The 20,418-nt window shown below is 42.9% G+C and overlaps 2 protein-coding genes across 4 annotated transcripts in view; both read right to left on the bottom strand.

The window, feature by feature from the left end:
• The window catches only part of LOC102377257 (fibrinogen-like protein 1-like protein), a 9,656-nt gene extending 5,846 nt beyond the window's left edge, over positions 1 to 3,810 (bottom strand). Inside the window, exons 1-2 of the mRNA XM_025203319.1 lie at positions 3,794 to 3,810; positions 3,509 to 3,700 (exon numbers count right to left, since the gene is read on the bottom strand). Of these exons, the coding sequence (XP_025059104.1) occupies positions 3,509 to 3,689 (181 nt within the window). The 5' untranslated portion in view covers positions 3,690 to 3,700; positions 3,794 to 3,810. The remainder of the gene's footprint in view (positions 1 to 3,508; positions 3,701 to 3,793) is intronic.
• Positions 3,811 to 18,253: 14,443 nt separating this feature from the next.
• The window catches only part of LOC102377022 (fibrinogen-like protein 1-like protein), a 25,122-nt gene continuing 22,957 nt past the window's right edge, over positions 18,254 to 20,418 (bottom strand). For all 3 annotated transcript variants that reach the window (XM_025203316.1, XM_025203318.1, XM_025203317.1), the window contains one exon: positions 18,254 to 19,438. In XM_025203316.1, the coding sequence (XP_025059101.1) occupies positions 18,777 to 19,438 (662 nt within the window). In that variant the 3' untranslated portion in view covers positions 18,254 to 18,776. The remainder of the gene's footprint in view (positions 19,439 to 20,418) is intronic.

Here is a 20,418-nt window from a genome sequence, read left to right as displayed (position 1 = left end):
AGTGCTGGGTTCGGATGACCCCAGCCAGATGCCCATCTAGCCTCCTCTTGAAGACCCCCAGTGTTTTGTCTGTGCCACTTCAGACAAAACACTTGGCATTTTGTGATCACTTCTTTTGAAGATACTGTTCTGCTTTTGTTCTTGTCCCTAGTGGTGACTGTCTCTGCCTGCTGGAGTCATTTCTTCTCCTGGCTTTCCAATGCTGCTACCTCTATCAAGTCTTAAGGAGAGCAGCTGAAGTTAGGCAGCAATCACCAAGAGTGTGTGTAGACAAAATGGGGGCCCTAAAATGGTTTGCATGCTTTGGCAGCGTGGAAAGTGTTTAAAAACTCACCGCTTTTATTTAGGGTGAGGCTGCAGCTGGAGTACTGCATCCAGTTCTGGGCTCTGCAATTCAAGAAGGATGTTGAGAAGCTTGAGAGCGTGCAGAGGAGAGCCACACGCATTACCAGAGGGCAGGACAACAGGTCCTATGAGGAGAGGCTGAGAGCCATGGGACTCTTCAGCCTGGAAAAGCGCAGGCTCAGGGGGGACCTGGTGGCTGCCTATAAGTACATCAGGGTGATACGTCAGGATCTGGGGAAACGTCTGTTCACCAGAGTGCCTCAAGGGGTGGCAAGGTCAAACAGTCACAGACTCCTCCAAGACTGTTTCGGGCTGGACATAAGGAAAAACTTCTTTACTGTCCGAGCCCTCAAGGCCTGAAATAGACTGCCGCTGGAGGTGGTGCAAGCACCTACTCTGGACTCCTTTAAGATACATTTGGACATTTATCTCGCTGAGATCCTTTGACCCCAGCTGACTTCCTGCTCCTGGGGCAGGGGGCTGGGCTCAATGATATTCCAAGGTCCCTTCCAGCCCTAATGTCTATGAAATGTATGAAACCCCTGTCATGCACACACTCATACTTACCTGCCTCTCTGGCATTGGGGAGGGGATGGTGAGCTGCCGGCGGGCTGAGTGGTCCCTGAGCCGGGAGGGCAGTGCTTCCCTCCACCGCAGTGGTAGTCCTCCCCACCCAGGTGGCACCTGGCAGCAGGCACCTGGCTTGGGTGGTCCCGGGGGGCACCGCAGCTGCAGAAGGCAGCACCAGGCCCCCACGCAGCTCAGTCAGGCTCCGGGGGCAGGGAGGGGAATCACGCTCACCACTTTTCTTGGGCGGAGCCTGCCTTCCCGGGCTGCTGCCAGGCTGCCTGCACGGGCTTCCTGCAGAGCTGCACGGAGCCGGGTGCTTCACTCCATGGCTGTAGGGCAGCAAATTAAAACTCCTCGGACGAATTTTAGTTTGCTGCGCCCCAAGTCATTTAAAGCGCATTACACTGCCAAATTGCCTACAGCGGCTGGAATTCACGTACAATACGCTGCCAAGGCATGCAAACACCGACACCATTAAAGCAGGGCAAAAGCATTTAGCCCACTTTAAAGTGTCATGCATACATGACCCTCGTTTTGTCTACACGTGGTCTAAGTTGTCATCTAGAACCTGACTTCCAAGCTGCATCTCCTAGCAGTTTCCACTGAGCTATTTATGTTTATTGAAATTGCCTAAAACTAACTGAAGCAAAAGCCTGTATTTTCTACTGAATTTGATTTTGCTTTTCACACTGATTTAGGATAGCTTGCAAAGCACTCAACAGGCTTTTTGTTAGGGTAAATTTTATGTTCTTTGGCAAAGTATTCATTCAAATGACTGTTGCAGCAGTGAGGGATTAAATATCTAGAAGAAAGGCTACCCAGAACCAAGTGGAATAATCCCTCATTCTTTGACTGTTCCAGTAAATAATGTGAAAGTTCATGCACTTGCTCAGCTCTACCTTATACCAAAATAGCAATTTTAATAACAAATTGTGTCTCGCTTCTGGGATAGCTTTCAGGCACTTACTATTCCAGTCTTGGCACTCTGCACAGACTCAGTTAACCCTGCCAGGCTGTACAGTGTCCTTGTCTGAAGAAGAGCATTGCGCTACGGACTAGGTCAGTCTTTTATCAAGCGTGTTAATACTTGACCAGCCCAATCCATGCTCCACTTAGCCCACCTTTGTCTCTCCCTCCCAAATCTCCTGCTACCAGGACTCCAAAGACAACTCTTCCCTTCACCCTACTCCTCAGACAAAGGTTTCCCTCCTGGTTCTCCTACATGCTGGTTTCTCTCCCTTATTTCTTTAGCTGCTTGGAGCCTGATATCCTTTGCACCATATTTATGCTGGTGGATTTATGGCATAGATTTCAGTGGGGTGACTCCTACTGATGATAAGAGCATGAGAGAATTGGATAGAAGTCTCTCCACAACCCCCTAAACAATGATTAATCAGTTCGATCCTTCATGGCTCCCCCACATTTTCCTGTTTTTAGAAAATCCACACATTCCCCATTCCTATTCAGGGCAAAGTAGAATACTACAAATCTGCATTCAGATCAATAGAGCTAATCCAGTTCATACTAGGCAAGGACCTCGCCCTTAATTTGTGCTCTAAGACCAGCACAAAGGTTTCCAGAAGTGAAAACTGGTAAAATACTCCACTGTGACTATAGAGAAAAGTAATGGATGCGAGTGTCAGGAGAAAGCCATAATCCATTATGCTACTGTAAAGCTGAATTCATTCTTAAACAAGAAATGGATTACTGTAAATTGAAACCCTGGCTCTGTTTCTGAAAGGAGATTGAAAACATCAAGCCGTGCCAATTTTGAAAACCATTTTTTTAATTTCTGGACTCTGTTAATGGCATGCATAAATATTTTAAAAACAGAGAGGGGGGAATTTCTGTAGAACGGTTTTCCTTGTAAGATCTTTTCTTAAATAAAATGCATTCCACCCCCTCAATGGCTGCCTTATAAAACCATGTTATATAATTCTCTGTAGATATCAATAGATGTTTTTGTGGGGTTTGGAAACCCCATGTAATTTGGGCATAAAACTTGAAGTGTGTTTTATAGTTCCTCATTAATAATAGTTGAGAATTATGCTCCTCTAAGGCAGCAAGCATAAATTCTTAATGTTTAGATATTCATTATATGCCTACAATGATTAGACGTTTGCCACAGGAAAATAAAAGCCAGTGATCCCAAAAGCTTTTTTTTTCTTTACATTTTGTTACAGAAGTGCAGAGAGTTGTATTCATTTTTTTTCCCCTGGAAAATGTAAATTTTAACAAGATCGAATAGTTGAATATTGGAGAACTTCAGAAATAAGACATCCTTTTTAACTGTAAGGTCTGTTGTTAACCAGTCAAGCATCTTACTGAGAGAAGTAACCAATTCATCACAGAATTGATAATTTAAATCAATATTAATTATTTTTCAAAAAGATATGCCAATCATTAACCACCAATTATTGACATTGATCACATTCAGTACATGACGGGGAAGAACTAATTACCGTTGAAGGGTAAAATTGAGGGGTGAAATTCTATGGGTTATATGAATACAGGAGACCGAATTAGATTTATCATTATAGTTCATCCTGTCTTGAATCGATGAAATAGCTGGAAAGAGAGAGGCTGTTCTTACCTTCCCTGGATAAAACATCATCCAGATTGCGAATTGCAGTCACATTTTCTACCAGTTCCAGATTGTCTACATCCCTAAGACGCGCCTTCCAAACTTCTTCCACCGTTTCCTCAGCTGAACTTGATGTGCAGATCAGTAAAAACACAGCAAAAACAGCTAGGGGCATGTTCAGGAAAGACATCTTTGGGGAACCTAGAAGAGGTCACATACACATAAGTATATATGCATTAGTATTTGAAAATGGTTTTTATACTTTTAATACAACAGACTGCTTAATAGACTTACTGTTCTTTGGGACTAGATTCAGAATGAGAAAATAGAATAGCAGGTTTCTTATTTGTTTTATACTAGGCGATTAAGTTACACGATGATTCAGTCAGTCATTCATTAACTTCAACATTCATATTTGTAAATGAGGAAAAAATACCTTAACAGCTGTGCGGTTCATGGACGTTATTTCCTTACCGTACTATTACAGCATAATGTACAAAGCATCCACTATTTGAATATCCTCTGTAAACCTGATAAATGTGGATAGCAGGGTTCTTAAATATCGATATCATAAAGATAAGAAATCAAGTGGTGTAGTGTTTGTTGAAGAATCTTGAAAAACAGACTGCATCGATTGCAGGAAATAATCTGATGTTTAAAGGAAATATTTATATACTTGATAGAAATTAGCACGAAAATGTGACTGTTCACTTCATACTTCCTATTCCAGCTCTGCAACCCAGTTCTTACTCTGTTGTTGTATTTCACTGGGATCAATATTGTCCATACAATAAGCCAGATTTATCCCCAGTGGAACTGCATTAGCTTCAGTTTTCCTGTCCTCACCTGAGAGCAGATCAACACTAGAGAGATGGGATAAACTGGGGGGAGAGGAACCATCAGCAAGTACTGAAGTGCTGCACCATGGTTTTACTTAAGTAGGGAAAATAACTCTCTACAAGTCTCTAAAAGGTATAAACACCAAGGGTAGAAAGGAGGCATTTAGTTCTGGAACCCACAATAGGATTAGCAACTCTTGATTTAGTCCTGAGTAAATGGGACCTGATTCAAGCATTATAGACGTGCCTATAGTATATTCAAATTCAGCATCCTTGCAAGAAAGAACAACCCTCCTTTCCTTCCCCCCCTCCCCCAAAAAGTGCAGCACGGCAATATTTAACCTTCACAAAGGAAAATGCCATGAATATGAGGACGTTCGTTTGAAAGAAACTAAAAGGTGAGGCCAAAGGGGGAAAATGGCTACAGACTGTTTTAAAAACAGTGTTAGAGGGTCAGAAGAAATGTATATCACACATTTTAAAAAGACACTAAATAGTCCAGAAAAAAATGAACATAGCTTAATAGTAGTTAGGGAAGCTGTTACAGGCAAGAAAGCATCGTTCAAAAAAATGGAAGTCATGCCCATGCAAGGAAAACAGATGTGTGGTCTCTAGCCCAGTGGTTCTCAATGTTTTTAGACTCCAGGCACCCCTCGTTAGACTCTAGGCACCCCTTCATAATTGGTTAATTGAGTGGTACCCCATTTCACAAGCGGATTTATTTATTACAGAGGGGTAGGCGGTGGGGGCGGGGGTTGCCGCCAGCCAGAGGAAGCCTGAGCCTGCCCTTATCTGCGTATCTCCTCCCGCCTCCCTTATCCCCTCACATGTCCTGTGGCATCCTTCAAAAGACCCCATGCGGCACCCTGCTTGAGAATCGCTGCTCTAGCCAGTTGCATATGAAGCCATAGCAAGGCAGGCTAAGAGAGAATTTGAGGAGCATCTTGCTAATGACATAAAAGCAGGTTTTGTTTTGGTTTTTGCAAAATACAGCAGAAGCAGGAAGCCCTGGCAGAGGAGCTAACTGGATTCTTGGCATCAGTCTTCACCACAGAGGAGGTTGGGTTGATTCCTGCACCAGATCCATCCCTCTTACTTGATTGAATATGAAGAAGTGTCTCAACTTGAGGTGACAACAGATGAAGTTTTAGACCAAACTGATGAACCAGTCACCGTGCTCCCATGGTTTTCAGCCAAGACTTCCAAAGAGCTCAGCAATAAAACTGCAGAGCCATTAGCAAAAATATTCAAATCGCTCTCGCTGCCAGAGGAGGGGAGGGCTACCAGGATGAGAAAGGCCCCGGAGGTGTCCCAGGGAACTACAGACGGGCAAGTCTAATTCCTGTTGCTAGCATATTGGTGCAAGATATAATACTAGATAGAATTAGTGCACATGGACATGGTCATTATGATGTCCAGGAAATGTGTGAGCATGTGGGCGATTTTTTGTAAAGGGAAAATGTTACCAGTCTTTGAGGGTGTTGGGAAGTATATGGATAAGGGGATCCAGTTAATTATAGTATGCTTGGATTTTCTAAGTTTTGATAAAATACCACACCAGAAACTCAGCTGTTACAGGATCAGAGGGTAAATTCTTTCCTGGGTGGAAAACTGGTGAAACAAGGATAGGACTAAACAGGCATTTATCCAGTGAAGGAAAGTAAACAGCAGGGCCTCCCCGGAAGTCCATGTTGGCACCTTTATTGTTCAACATGATCCTAAATGGTCCGGAAAAGGGAGTAAATAGCGAGGCAGCAAAGTTTGCTAGTGACAGAATTATTCCTGATAGTCAAATCCAAAGCAAGTGGTGAAGAGTTACAGAAAGGTGCCACACAACTAAATTGCGGATAGCAAAGAAGCAAAGGGAATTCAACATTGGCAAATTTGGGGGAAAGTAACCCTAATTATACGTACTCAGTAGTGGGATCTGAACTAGTATTTCTGAATTAGTCGGGCCTTTGGACTGCAGGAAGTAGCTCTAAGGTAGCTCTTAGGATGATCCAAAGGAACATATCTACCAGTAGAACTGTATCTAATTAGTCAAACAACATTTTTTTTATTTGAAGTTTCAAATTTGGAGTGATTGGGACACTTTATAAATACAGATACTTCCAGTTCTTTTTGACCAGCTGTATCTAGGAGTACTAGCATTAAATGAAGAGGAGAGAAAATTAGGCTGGAAAAAACAGGAAATGCATTTAAGTGCAACTAATGTCTGTGGAGTAAGCTTTCCAGAGAAATCTCAGCAAGCATATCTATAAAAAAGTCTAAGAGTGAACAGTATCCTGATAACTGCATGGTAGGGAATAATGCCATGGTATCCAGGAGAGGGAATGGTAAAGATAGTTTAATCCTTTCAGATACTATCTGCTGATTCCTTGAATATAAGTGCATGATCATAGAGCCAAACTGGTACCCTTAGTTTGAAACTGGTTTAACATGCTCATTGAAGCTGGTGGGGGACTCTTCCTCTGTTCTTCCCAGAAGAATACTGGTGACTTCTCAGCCTCCCAGCTCTGTGTGGGTGGACACTTTCAAAAATGCAAAGCTTTCCTTTATCCTTTCATTAATAATTGATTCTCCTCTGACTTAAACAGCTCTTATGTACCACGTACGGCCCATCTTCAGTCCCTCTTTTCAGTGTCTGTGGCAACTGCACGTCCAGTTATTTGCATCAGCATCTTCTAATTCTCTAGAGGTCGTGCGGTTTTGCGCTGCCGTCACAGGTTGGATATTTATCATAGCTGGAAAAGCATGGATGGGTTTTAAGGAAGCTTCCTTTGGCTATATTTCCTTTTCTTCATAATCATGAAATGGGGATGCATTTTAAGTACATAAGAGTTGGACTCTTGTGTACTCCCCATTTCACAGCACCAGAGAGTGAAACGATGATGACTCTTTTTGTTTGACCACGTCACAGGGGCAGCACGGGCAACAGCCATACAAGATTCCCACCATCATCTACGTGAAATGGCTTATGGTTTGTATAAGGTACCACCTCCTGGTGGGGAGGGAATGGTCCCATTCAATCTAAAGCAAACAGGGGTCTTAGATGCGATGGTATGTGTACTATAGACACCTCCCCACACTGAGATATGCTGACCTGCCAAATTCCTTTTGCATAGCCCACAAAATGCTACAGACTTCCCAGGCTGCCTAAGGGATTTGGATGCCCAATCCTCATTTGTTGTTGTATTAATTGGGAATCCAGGTATTGTTTTATCTGAATTTGCAATATCTCTGAAATATCAACCTTAATCTCTGCTAACTGGGACCTAAACTCCCCAATCCTATAGTGTCAGAGTTGCAACCGGGTAGCAAATAAATTCCAAATCTGGCTGATCCATCCAGCCCCTCATGTGAACAGTTAAGCAAAGACTGTAACAGTCCCAAAGATCCTTTGCAAAGAACATATTCTGCCCATGAAGGGTGAAATCCAAGCCCTGCTGCAGCACACCCATTAATTTTAATAAAACTGCAATTTCAGCCCTTACAGTCCATGATATTAGCTTCAAGATCTTTACATATTTATTGTCTTTGTGGTTTATCCCTTCTGCTTCAAAGCTGTAATCTCAGTGTGGCAGTGGGGGGAGCATTGCAGCGGTCCGGTAATACTAATCATAAATCTCTTTAAACATCTGGGCTGTATAAAAAATCAGATTCCTTGTTCCTTGTACTGACTTTTCTGCTAATGGCTTTGACTGTGAATCATAACAAGGACCTTAAACTGATCCTAAGTTAGCCACGCATTGCACAGGGGCAGGTTCTCTCCAGGGACTGTGTATGTGCATTAAAAAACGTTGTAGCTGGAGATCTGGATGGTAGTGACTATTTCATTACTTGGGTCCTGTACAGGTACTTCCCACAGAGAAGTAATCTGGGAAGAGAACTGCAAGTGGCTCTTTTGGACATTGCTAGGGAACATGTTCATGGTGTTTTGTGTACGTGCCCAGATCCAGCTCTGTATTGCCCTGCCCCACGCAGAGTACTCCTTACCCCTCAGTAGAAGTAAGCTGCTTAGAGTGCTGTCCTTGGGACAGCCAGAATAAATGTACTATTTCTCTGGCATATCCTCCAAAATCAAAAAGCAGCATTATGTGACCGTATAGATTCCACTGTTATATATTCTAAATTTTAACTGTGTTTTAAAGCTAAGTAAAATATTAGGGACTTAAAAGTGACTAAAGCATCCATATGGCTTCTTGGATACTTTGAGTGTTTGAACTTATTTATGGATTTGTGTGCTGTACACACTTGGATTTTCTTTGGTGTCAGTGGCCACGTCTACCTGAGATGCTGACTGTGCAGTAGGGTCATGTGGCATGAAATGTGATGTGATGCTACTGCGCAGTAATAACGAGCTACTGCACAGTCAGTGGCACTTGAAAGCTGTCTGGGGAAGCTGCGGTGCAGTAACTCCAGCTGCTGCACAGTCATTTAGTACTTGTATATGCAAGTATTAAATGACTGCACAGAAACACCTGCGCAGTCAGTGTCTCATGTAGATGCGGCCAGTCGGGAGAGCCTCGCTGCCTTCAGTGGAACAATGCTGAGCTGAGGCTATGAAAAGCTGGACTCCCATCTTTTGCCTACAAGCTTCAGCCTAAGAAGAGGGCAAGCACAGATCTGTCACTAAAATTAAAGGGGGAAGCATTTAAGAGACCCTCTCTAACACAGTTCAGTTTCTTTCAAGGGACTTTTTGAAGGATTTGTAATAAATATGTTCATTTCTCTGTGGCGTCATATGGTGACCATGCCTTTTTCTCCCTGTGCAGCGGGTGAACAGTGTCCTAATGCAGTGCCATATTCAGAACAAACAGAGGAGCTGCCTGCCATATGTACTTGCTGTTTCTTGACCCAGATACAATTCAGTGCTCACAAAGCAGAAGATGTTATTTGGGGAACTCAAGGACTTAAAATAAGCTTCTCTGAGGCATGGATTTTCCAAATGGCACCTTGACTACCTCTTGAAGGTTTTTTTTTGCTGTTGTTTGTTTGGTAGGACCTTAATTTCATGCAGCTCTGAACCCTACCAAACACTGAGAGATGCTGGGGTTTGACTGTGTTGCACTGAGCAATTACCTTTTAAATGTAGGCGTGCAGTGAACTGGTGTCTGAGGTTAAACAAGATGTTCAAGAGACTTGTTTGTGCAGGACCTGAATTTTAGAGATGCTAAATGCCCACAGGTCGCTGTGATTTCAGATGGAGCTGTGAGTATCCAGACCTCCTTGAAGAACAGGCCTGCAGCACTTGATGTTAACTTACTTGCCTACAGTACTGTTTTATTTATAACTTTTAAAAAAAGAAAGAAAATCCATGGAGTTTTACTTTCAATGCTACAAATAGATTAAAATTAATGTCCAGATCCAGTAAAGGATGTGGGTATTCACGGCAAGACTAAGAACGGAGATGCCTAAATACAGACCTGTGCTCCAAAATCCCCTGCTCAGTTATGGCCTAGCACGGTTATTGCCTATTTATTAGGCACCGTCATTTTTAGCCTTACAGCTCCTTAGTTGTCCAGAACTGCCTTAGTCTGAAGAGCTCAGCATCTAACCCTGATCAGGATGCAGGAACTAGTCAGTCCTCCATCTAAATCTCCCAAGGAGCTTGCTCCAGTAGGCATGCCCTTAACACCTGCTGTTAGGATTTGGTCATTGCAAAAATGGACACTTCCTTTGTAAATGTGGCTGGAGGAAGAAATGGTGCTGAATGTGACGGTGCCTGCTCCTTCCTTTATACCCTAGTGGTTAGAGCAGTTGAACTCAAGTCTTCCAAAAGTGGAAGACTTGAGTTCAAACCATATCTCCCTTCTCCTGAGAGAGAAGCCTAATCTCAAGGATAAAGGCAGGGTTGGGTGGGGCATTGTCCATGTCTCCTGTGAACTTGTGGCACTGGGCAAGAAGGAATACAAGAGTCCTGGGACCAGAAAAAAAGCACGAAAGGGAATATGATACTGGGACCACATGCTTAGGGCGTAAGGGAGCCGCAGGCTCTGGCCCATCCTATAAAAAGTGTTAATGAATTTTGTCCCATGACTGTTTGACACAAAAGGCATCAACAGTCCTTGGAGCAATGGCTGGAACCCAAGACTTTCCCTTTGCTCATCTCAGGTGAGTTCCTGGCCCATTTGGCTACAGAGCCAGGTTCTCTCTTTCTGGCATCACGATCTTTCTTTCCTGTCCCACGAAATGACTTCAGCAGCAGGAGGGCAGCATGCCTTAATCTTGCCTTGGAGTTGTCATTGTTGGCTTCCTGAAAATATTTGCTTTTTTTGTTATTAAGGGGAAAGAAAGGTTAATAAAGAGAACGAATGCAATGCTATCTCATTAGGCTCCGAGCCAATCTAATTTGTATAGACTGTTTCACAGAAATAGCGTGAGCCCCGCCTGACTTCATTTTATAACAATAAAACACGGTTTATTTGTTAGCGCTGCATAACTTCCTTTAAGCTAGTCTGTTCCCAGGAACAGGTAGTAAAAATAAATAAATCTCATCCTTAAAATGCAGCTCCCTGAAAATCAACATATAAAATATAGATTATCCTTTGTCTATTTGGTTTGATGTCATTTAGTTTGGGCCAACACTCCCTTCATATACTCATCATGAGTTTATAATGCTGCTATTAAAATTCCTTTTCCTCCACAACTAGGTGTACAAGCTGTCAGCTTCATGGACATATTTTTCCATCCGCAAAATAAGGTTCAGACCCAATCCCTGTACTGTCTAATTGCTGGATGTGGGTGCATATGGAGCTTGAGTGAGTAGGAAGAGCTTGTTTCTCAGTGGAGGTCCCAGCTTGGGAAGGGAGGTGGAATAAACACAACCTGTGCTGGGGCCCTCTGCCAGTAGAGCCCAGCCAGAGCCCCTTGGCCTTGTCTCTTCCTTGTTCCTTGTAAAGTTCTCCCCTTTGTCAGCACAGGCCCTGTTCCAGGAGCTCAAAGAGTGGCATGCAAACCAGTTTTGCTAGCTTTCCAACTTGCTGGGAACTCTCCTAGTTCAGGACATTGCCAGTATGGGAGCTAAGGTCAGGGAGAGAGCACAGGGGATGGCATGAGGCCTAGTAAATCTAAATTTAACTTGTATTTGGTTCTTTAAACAAAAAAGGTCATTGGTCTAGTATCTGAGAGAGAGAGTCTGATTTCATTAGCTGTCAATGGCAACTTAGGCTTGAAACAAACATTCTCCTTAGACCAGAAAGCAACTGCAGGTTTGAACTTACTCAACAGCTGGATATTGCAGTGTTTTTATCCTGGGGATGGCCCTTAAACTGTATAACAGTCGCTGAGCATGTGGGTTCACTGAAGGTAGCTGGTAACAAAAGGGTGGCAGTTCAAGTCTGAGTGTGGGCAGGTGATCTTAGATCTCAATTCATGGCTGTGCCTGGGTTAAAATATTTTTTGGTTTCAGGTTAGATGTAAGGAAGAACTTCTTTATGGTAAGAGTGATCAGAATCTGGACTAGACTTCCCAAGGAGGTGGTACAATGCCCAACCTTGGGAGTCTTCAGGAGGAGGCTGGACAGACACCTTGCTGGAATCATTTGATCTCAGCAGTATTCCTCCCCAGAGCAGGGGGGTTTGACTTGATCTTTCGAGGTCCCTTCCAGCCCTTAATTGCTATGATTTCTATGGGATGCACCGTCTTCTGCCGTAGCTCCATTTGAACCCCTGACTTTCGGGTCTACTTTGTGCAATGTAGATGTCCTTTGCTCGAAAATGCTTCAGGACATATTCAGAATCAAATATTACCTTCACCTGTTCTGAACTCCATGTTGTTTTTCTCCAAAGCCCAGGGACTGAATCTCTCATTTTATCACCATTTATTGACTTTAACCCCATGAATAGATCATTTTCACTTTCTAGAAGGATGGGAAGGACTTTGGTGTCCTATGTACTATATTGAAAGGTCAACATCATACTAGGTACCACTCCGAGCCTTGGAATATGTTTGTTTTTGGGCGTTATCTTTACAACGGGGCTCAGTGTCCTAACGCAGGAGTCGTCTTCCCGGATTAGCCGAGGGGTGCAGTATCTTGGTTCTGATCATAGTCAATTCCAGGTCTTGCAGAAGAAAATACAAGAGTTCCTGTAATGGAAAATGACATCATTAACCAGTCCATAAGATGTCTTCCTGAGGCCAGGAAGGCAGCTATTGGTTTATGCCCTGAAGCATGAGGATTTTAATAGTCTCATAATTATTTGTAATGTAATAGTGGGTATCCATTATATTCATACATCCAAATATTCAAGCACAGTGGATGGAAATATTCCAGCTGTAGGTATTACAGTTCCAGTGAATTTCCCAATGGTATTTGACATGGGGAATACCAGTAGCCCCCATAATATATCTAGAATTAAAATAAATCCTTTAAGTGCTTCTTTTGTATATTTCTAATACTTTTTGAATCTCACTGAGTTATTGTAGAAAATATCTGACAACAATGAGTTCTAATGGAAAGGGATGCATGGTATAAAAATAAAGCTATTTCTTTTTAAGCAGAATTAGTGTAATTGTTGTCCAGGTTGATACATGCTTTGATTAAACCATTAAGGCATCAGAAGAACCTACAAACCCTGTTAAAAATTGGACTCAGATAGGTAATTTGTGAAAGATGATCCTGAAGTCCTGACTTTTATAGAACAGCCAACAAAAAGCTCTTTCTTAGACATGGGAACCTGTGGCTTTGTGATGATAATAAGCAATCTGTGTCTAACCTGCCAAACATCCCATTCTGTCTTTCATGATTGAAATCAGCCATAGGAGTTTTTGCCGCTGACTGGGGCAGCAGAACCAAGCCCTGGGAAGGGTCATGGTGACAGACCAGTGCGCTGAAAACTTCTTTTCCTGAGTTGATTTACAGTCTCATACAAAAGACGCTGCTACCCTCACAATATGTTGTCTTCCTGGGACGGTTCTCATGGCAGTCACATCTATACGTCTCTACTGGCTTAATGAGGTTATGTGGGGGGAACTCAGAGCAGAATATTATGGTCCCATATGGCTACATTTGAAGAACCATAAACCACCTTTTCTAGAAAACCATGGCTTTGTTACCAGTGCAACAAGTGAAAATGAGATTAAATTAAAACTCCTTTGGTGAGGTTAAGTCTTTACTTAAATGCATTGGATCCACCATATGCTAGCCTGTCCAAAACATCTGCCCTGTCAAAAAACACATTATCCATGGGTTAGGAGATCTGGGTTCCTTTTTCTTTTTTGCTGCGCCACAGACATCCTATTCTGACGTTGGGCAAAGAGATGTAGTTAGCCGTGTTAGTCTGAAGTCAGGCAGGGTATGTTTGCAATTTATAGACTTACCAAAGTAGATATACAGCACAAGCTTTCATGAGTCCAAGCTCACTTCATCAGATGCTGCGAAAGGACATGCATAGAGCAATGTATAAAACAGGGCACGTCTACACAAGACATTTACTGTGGAGCTGCCTAGTTAGCTCCGCAGTAAAACGTCACTGTCTATACATGCGGTGTTATTAAGATGGAGTTAACTAATTAACTCCACTGCAGGATAGTACTTAAATATAAGTACTGGATATATTTAAGTACTATCCTGCAGCCGAGTTCTTTACTTTGTAGCAACGCACATGTAGACACTGCCGGGGGTAGCTGGGGAAGCCCCAGCCAGCCCCTGTGCAGCATGTTGAGCTGAGCAGGAGCAGCCGTGGGTTGGCAGGCTGACCTCCAACCTGGCTCAACATGTTGCAGACCCAGGCGCACATTCAAACGGCATACCTGGGAGCAATAAACTCCAGTGCAATATGTGCTGGAGTTTATTGCTCTATGATAATAGCATGTGTTGACATGCCCATGGACATGGAGAAAGTGATTCTACACACGTCCTTTCACAGCTTCTGATAAAGTGAACTTGGATTCATGAAAGCTTGTGCTCTATCTATCTATCTATCTATTTTAGTACTTTATAGATATAGGCATAGAAATATAAGGTGCAAATGTAGCCTGCCTTCTATTTGACTTTGGGCAAATCAGTAAGGCCATATTTATAATTGGAGCACTTTGCCAACATGGGAATAACAGTATACTCAGACTGCTAGTTCTCTGGAGCAGGATCATTTTTGTTGTTTTATGTATGTACAGCAGCTAGCATATAGGGGTTCTGGCCCAGGGTTCCTAGGCACTATGGTAAAATAATATATTGGCAGAGTCCTCCTCATAGACACAGCTGATACCTATAAAGCTATTACTTTGCCAAAATAGCTTATTCCAGTGACAAAGAAACAAGCTATACTGGTAAACGCATAGTTTTCCTGGCAAAATTGCTTCTTCATTAAGTGCTTTTTCTGGCAGACCTGTGTTAGGCATGGTTCACACATCCTTCACCTCTCAAACTGAAATAACAGAAGTGTGTAAGGTAGACATGACCAGAATCTTACAGTACTTCAGTTGACCATCCTAAACTGGTGATAACACTTCCCTACCTTTATAACATACGACTACATCAAAGATTATAAGATGCTCAAATATAATACAGGCCATAGAAATACTCCAGACTATTAGATAGCTACCCTAACCACAAGGCCTCAGGCCAGGCCAGTTCATTGAGAACTTCACTATTTTTATTATGCCTAATTTGGACTCCCATTGCCTTCGCTTGCTTTCCCCGGTGACATTTTCTCATTTTGTAAAAATATCTTTTTGAGTAGGTTGGATTTCATTGGTAAATTGTTCTCTGAAGCTTCTCCAGAACATGAAAAGTGAAATAAGATGCGTCTTGGTTTATTTGCATCAGCTGTAGCAAGGATTGGAACTTTTTGCATAGCAGATAGTTGGAAATGATTTATATACTATACATTGGTGTACTAAATCCTGAGGCCATACTGAATTAACGTATTCTGTCCATCACTTAACAGTGTGTGACAGTAACAGGTCTGGATATTAGCATCCTTAAATTCTCATGCTGGGCTCTGTCAATGATTCAGTGCGACTGGGGGCAAGTCATTTGACTTTTTGACAACGTCTACATTGTACCTGTTTCCTTATTACTAGGGTGGGGATAATAATACTGATCTCCCAGAAGTGTAGGAGAGGATCAACTAAAACCAGACAAAAGAAATCATAGGACTATAATATTTTATGACTATAGGTTGTCGTGGCAGAAAATAATAGGGGAAAAACATAGCATTCATTTTTCTCCCCCCCCCCCAAAAATTCAGTATTTTTCTCACTGAAGTCGGGCGCATTGTCTATGATTCTTCCCACCTTTGCTTGTCTTTTGCCACCCATCACCCATATTTCGCCACTTCATAATCCATGGACCTGGAATCAATCTTTGGTGCCGCTGGATGGGGAGGCTGCATTAATTAACAGACAAGTGTTAACCGAAGTGGTAACGGGGAATGAAAGATAGGGCAAGTGTTCTGCCTGTTGCTGTTTCTTAGGGTGAAGGATGACTTTGGGACCACATCTTAGATCCTGTGCTGACAATCATGTTGGCATGAGATCAAAACTGCCATGTCATGGTGGTAAAAAACATTTTTATTACCAACAGTAGACTGCTGTACAAAGGCAACCATAAAATAATTTATAGCCTTGTATATGGGTGTGTATGTATATATATATATATATATATATTGTATATGAGTTGCTCAAATTATTTCTTCCATATGTTTCCTTGTACACCTCTTATCTGATTTTTTCATCTACAGTCAATTGACCATTCACTTCATTTGTTTAAATGATCTGAAGCTCTTCAGTCCTCTGTAGTCCTGACTAATCTAAATACTTTTTGTCATACACCATATTTGCTACTTTACGTCTTATTGTCTTTTCCAGTTCAGTAATAAATATGTTAAATCAGTCTAGCTTTGTACAGGTCTTTGGGGTAAAACTTTTGTGATGTTGGCAATCAACCAATTATGCCTGTTGTTCTGTGTCCATTCTTTCAGCCAGTTTCTAATCTTGTATTTTAATTGCTCCATGACTCTCTGCTTTTCTAAATAGGGTTTTGCAAGAATAGTTTCAAATTCCCATTGAGTTGTGTTAGCTACTTCTCTCTTATCCTCTCAGGAAATTATAGTAGACTACTGAGGCATGATCCTTTTTAGAGATGCTAGGTTGGTTTGTCCCTAAAATATTGCATTCATATATGTGCTTTTTAGGGCCAGGTCTTTAGCTGATGCAAACTAGCATAGCCACACTGCGATTATACTGATTTATACTAGCTGAAACTCTGGACTTGTGTTTGCAATGACCTTAAATGATAGGAGCCTTAGGAGGTATGACAGATAGGGCGCTGCAGACAGGACAGGCTGATGTGTTGTGGCATAAAATCATAGACAATGAGGGTTGAAGGGACCTCAGGAGGTCACATCTAATCCAAACCCCTGCTCAAACAGGACCAGCTCCAACTACATCAGCCCAGCCAGAGCTTTGTCCGCCTGGGTCTTAAACACCTCCAAGGATGGAGATTGCACCACCTCTCTGGGTAACCTGTTCCAGTGCTGATGTGTGCATTCTGGGGAGATGTGTGCATCCCTTGTGGACGTGGCTTTAGAAATATTTTCTCTTTGCACTAAGAATAAAACAATGGCATAGCATTGTAGAAAGATGAGGAAGGGACCTTCGGAGGTCATCCATCCCATCCCTCTGCTCAAGGTAGTACCATTCCTGGTAGAGCTGTCTCAACCAGGTGTTGTCTAACCTGCACTTAAAATTTCCTGATGATGGAGATGCCACAGCCTCTCTGGATAATCTGTAACAATGCTTAACCACCCTTGCAGTGAGAAAGCTCTTTCCAGTATCCAACCTTAGTTTCCCTTGTAATTTAAACCCAGTCCTTCTTGTCCTGTCCTCTGTGGACGCAGAGAACAACTTATCACTATCCTCAACTATTTCTGTAATTGAGGACTATTATCAGATCATGCTACATGGTTTTTTCTTCTCCAGATTGCAAAAATCCCACTCTTCCAACATTTCCTCATACGTCACACATTTTTCTGATATCGTTTTTGTCTGGTCGTTTCTAATTTGTTCATATGGCTCTTGAAGTGTAGTGTGTAAAACTGGACACAATGCTCCAAGTGAGGCATCAGCAGTGCTGAATAAGGACATAAGAACATGAGAAGTGCCGTATTGGGTCAGACCAGTGGTCCATCTAGCCCAATTTCTGTCTCTGACATGGCATAAATCGATGCTATGGCAGGGGACATTGAATTGGTTATCTGTAGAGTGATCTATCTAGCCCCTTTTCAGTATCCTCCCTGGCATCTACCGTTATTGGTTTGGAGCAGTGATGTTCAACCTTTTCCCTTAGTGGGCCCGATGGGTAGTGTCCAGTCTGTCCACAGGCTGTCCACAGATGTGGCCATTGACCGTGATCTGGTGCCTGGGGCAGGCACGGCCCCATCTGGCTGTGCGGAGGGGGCCAGGAGACAACTTGGCCTTATCTGGCTCGGCGGAGGGGAAGGGGTATGGCCCAGCCCTGATTTAGCTGGGCAGGAGAGTGGAGCATGGCCTGGCCTCAACTCGGTGGCACAGAGAGAAGGGGGCATGGCGTGGCCTGGTCCCGATCTGGCTGTGCTGGAGGAAGGGGTGTGGGAATTTGGCAGTGGCAGATGGTGGCCGCTGCTCCCCTGCTGCCAAATTTCCCAACCTATGGGGAGCCCCACGGGTCAGATGCAATGGCTTCACGGGCCACATTTGGCCAACAGGACGGAGGTTGAGCACCCCTGGTTTAGAGATACCAAAGGAAACCTCTGCATTCTGTTCAACAGCCATGAATACATCAATCGGATCCAGTCCCTTTTTGAACCTGGCTATGCTATCTGCCCCCACCACCTCCTATGGCAATGAAGTCCATAAACTAGCTACGTATTGCATAAAAATATATCATTTTTCTGATCAAAGCTGTCCACCACACCCAGTGTTTTAAGGTAGATTAGTATTTTATTTTTGCAGAACGTAGAAAGCCATTAAGCAAAAGTGACAGTTTGGGAGAGACACGTGGTTACAAGACTTGAAATCACAACTCATGTCTATGCTTGCATAAGTGAGGAATGATTTATTTGAAAGGAAATGATATCCATCCTTTTATTTGTGATTTACACATGTATTGCAGGCCTACAGTTCTCTGTCAATCATCAGTAATGCTACTTTTCCATCAGAGAGCAGAGAATACAAGAACATTCCCACTTTTTACTTTTTTTCCTGTTGGAAACAAATCACATCTCTAGAACCGCAACTGGTGTGAATTAACACGACTGTATTGAATTTGGATGAACTGCATTGATTCACACTAATTTAAGTTGAGATCCAAAATGTTCAACCCTGTTGTTAACAATTCTCTGAATGAAAAATTAGACCTTGAAATACACAGGCTGTGTTTTGGCGGCTGGTTTGATCATCCTTGCAACTGAGCTAACGTAAGCAGAAAAAGCCACTAGCTGACCCGGAACAAATAATTAATATTTCTTACCTAGTTTACAGTTTATTGGATTTGGTCTAATCATTATTTTAACTGACTTGCATGGTTTCTCTGCAGTACACAAACCCTTCCAGTAAATGCCTTTATCACTGTTTAGGAGGGCAGAATAACAGTCGTCATACCACCAGCCTCCATGATAGTATTCGGCACAATTAGTGTCAGGCCTTCTGTCATGGTCCTTGTCTAGGGTGGAAAAGTTCATGTTGTCATGGATACCTGCCTCACCCACTGTGGTCAAAGCATCTCCCGCATCACCTGAATAGTCCCCTAACCTCAAAGCGTAACCGTTTTTCTCACTATCCACCTTAAAGGTATGGTAATCTGCATGCTTTGTATGGCCGTTGCTGTCAACAAAGACAAATCTGACAATGAAGACATTTTGCCTTGTTAAGAGATGCATAATTTCGTTGCCAAGCCAGTGGTCGCCACGCAGATGACCAAAGCCATACTTATACGCATCCCATGGGCGGGACCAGTGTTCATTTTCACCAGCACTATGGCGCTGCAGGACCGTCCAGCCCCCATCATCCATTTCACAGTAGACTGCCAAGAAGGGAGAGTTTTTGGGGCGGATGACGTAGAGCCCGCTTTGCCTTTTGCCATGTCTGTAAGCTGCCCTGCAGTCCTTTGCCACGTAGTCTGAAAAATAAAAAATGAGTCTGATAAATGTACTGCACCTTGGGAGAGTACAACCAGGAAAGAGTAGGGGCATGGACAGATGAACAAATTATACCAAGTTAAAAGGTATCTGGGGAGCAATAACTCTTTCATGTGTCTATTTCTACACCGTGGCAAGTGAAAGTTAAGCTGCAGCCACTTGGCCCTGAATGAAAAGGGCTAAGTTACCATGGGACAGAAGCAGATACACAAAGCAATAACCATGGGGTAGCTAATGAATGGTATACCTTCTCCCTTTAACTTGCTATATCACATTAATCTGCCCATTACTCACACCGGCTGTTGGTCTCTGCCATGGAGAAGACTTAAGAAAGGGCAGGGTTTCTGATTTGCTCCAGTCTGAGGAAAGCAGGGCCATATTAAACCTTGCATGCGTTGTCAACAGCTGACTTCTTCCCCCAGTTTCTGAACTACACATCCTAGAATCCATCTGTTTTTGGCAGAGACCATGTCCAAGGTGTGAGCTGAATCTTTCAAAAACCACCAATTTCCCTTTGACAGATGCTGGATTAGGTGGCAACATTTTCAAAACCTCAAGTGACTTTTCAGCAAAAATCCTATATGTAGAAGTGGTTTGATCTTTGGTGAGTTTGTGAGCAGCTGCTGTGGACAATCCCAGAGTATCTTCACCAGCATATTTCTGGGTCTGGAGGGTGCATGTGGAAGTAAGCGGGCAGAGTGTGTTTGGGGCTGTAATGGCCAGGGTACATCACCATTGTGGTGTAGACATTCCCAAAATGCATCACTCCCACTTGAATAGGTTTCAAGTTGCTGAGAGAGCATCTTATCAAGACTAAATTCAATCCGTGTTATCACTGGTGGAAGTATCCTGGACAACAGGGAGAGAAACTTAGAGCCATATTACCTACTGCAGCCTTTTTACTTGATAACTAAATCCCTTTTCCATTAACTTTTCACTCTGCCTAGTTGTGCTTCCTGCT

Source organism: Alligator sinensis, unplaced genomic scaffold, assembly GCF_000455745.1.
Source record: "Alligator sinensis unplaced genomic scaffold, ASM45574v1 scaffold510_1, whole genome shotgun sequence".
Classification (NCBI taxonomy): Eukaryota; Metazoa; Chordata; order Crocodylia; family Alligatoridae; genus Alligator; species Alligator sinensis.
The sequence above is the reverse complement of the archived record's forward strand: the minus strand, read 5'-3'. Positions and strand labels throughout refer to the sequence as shown.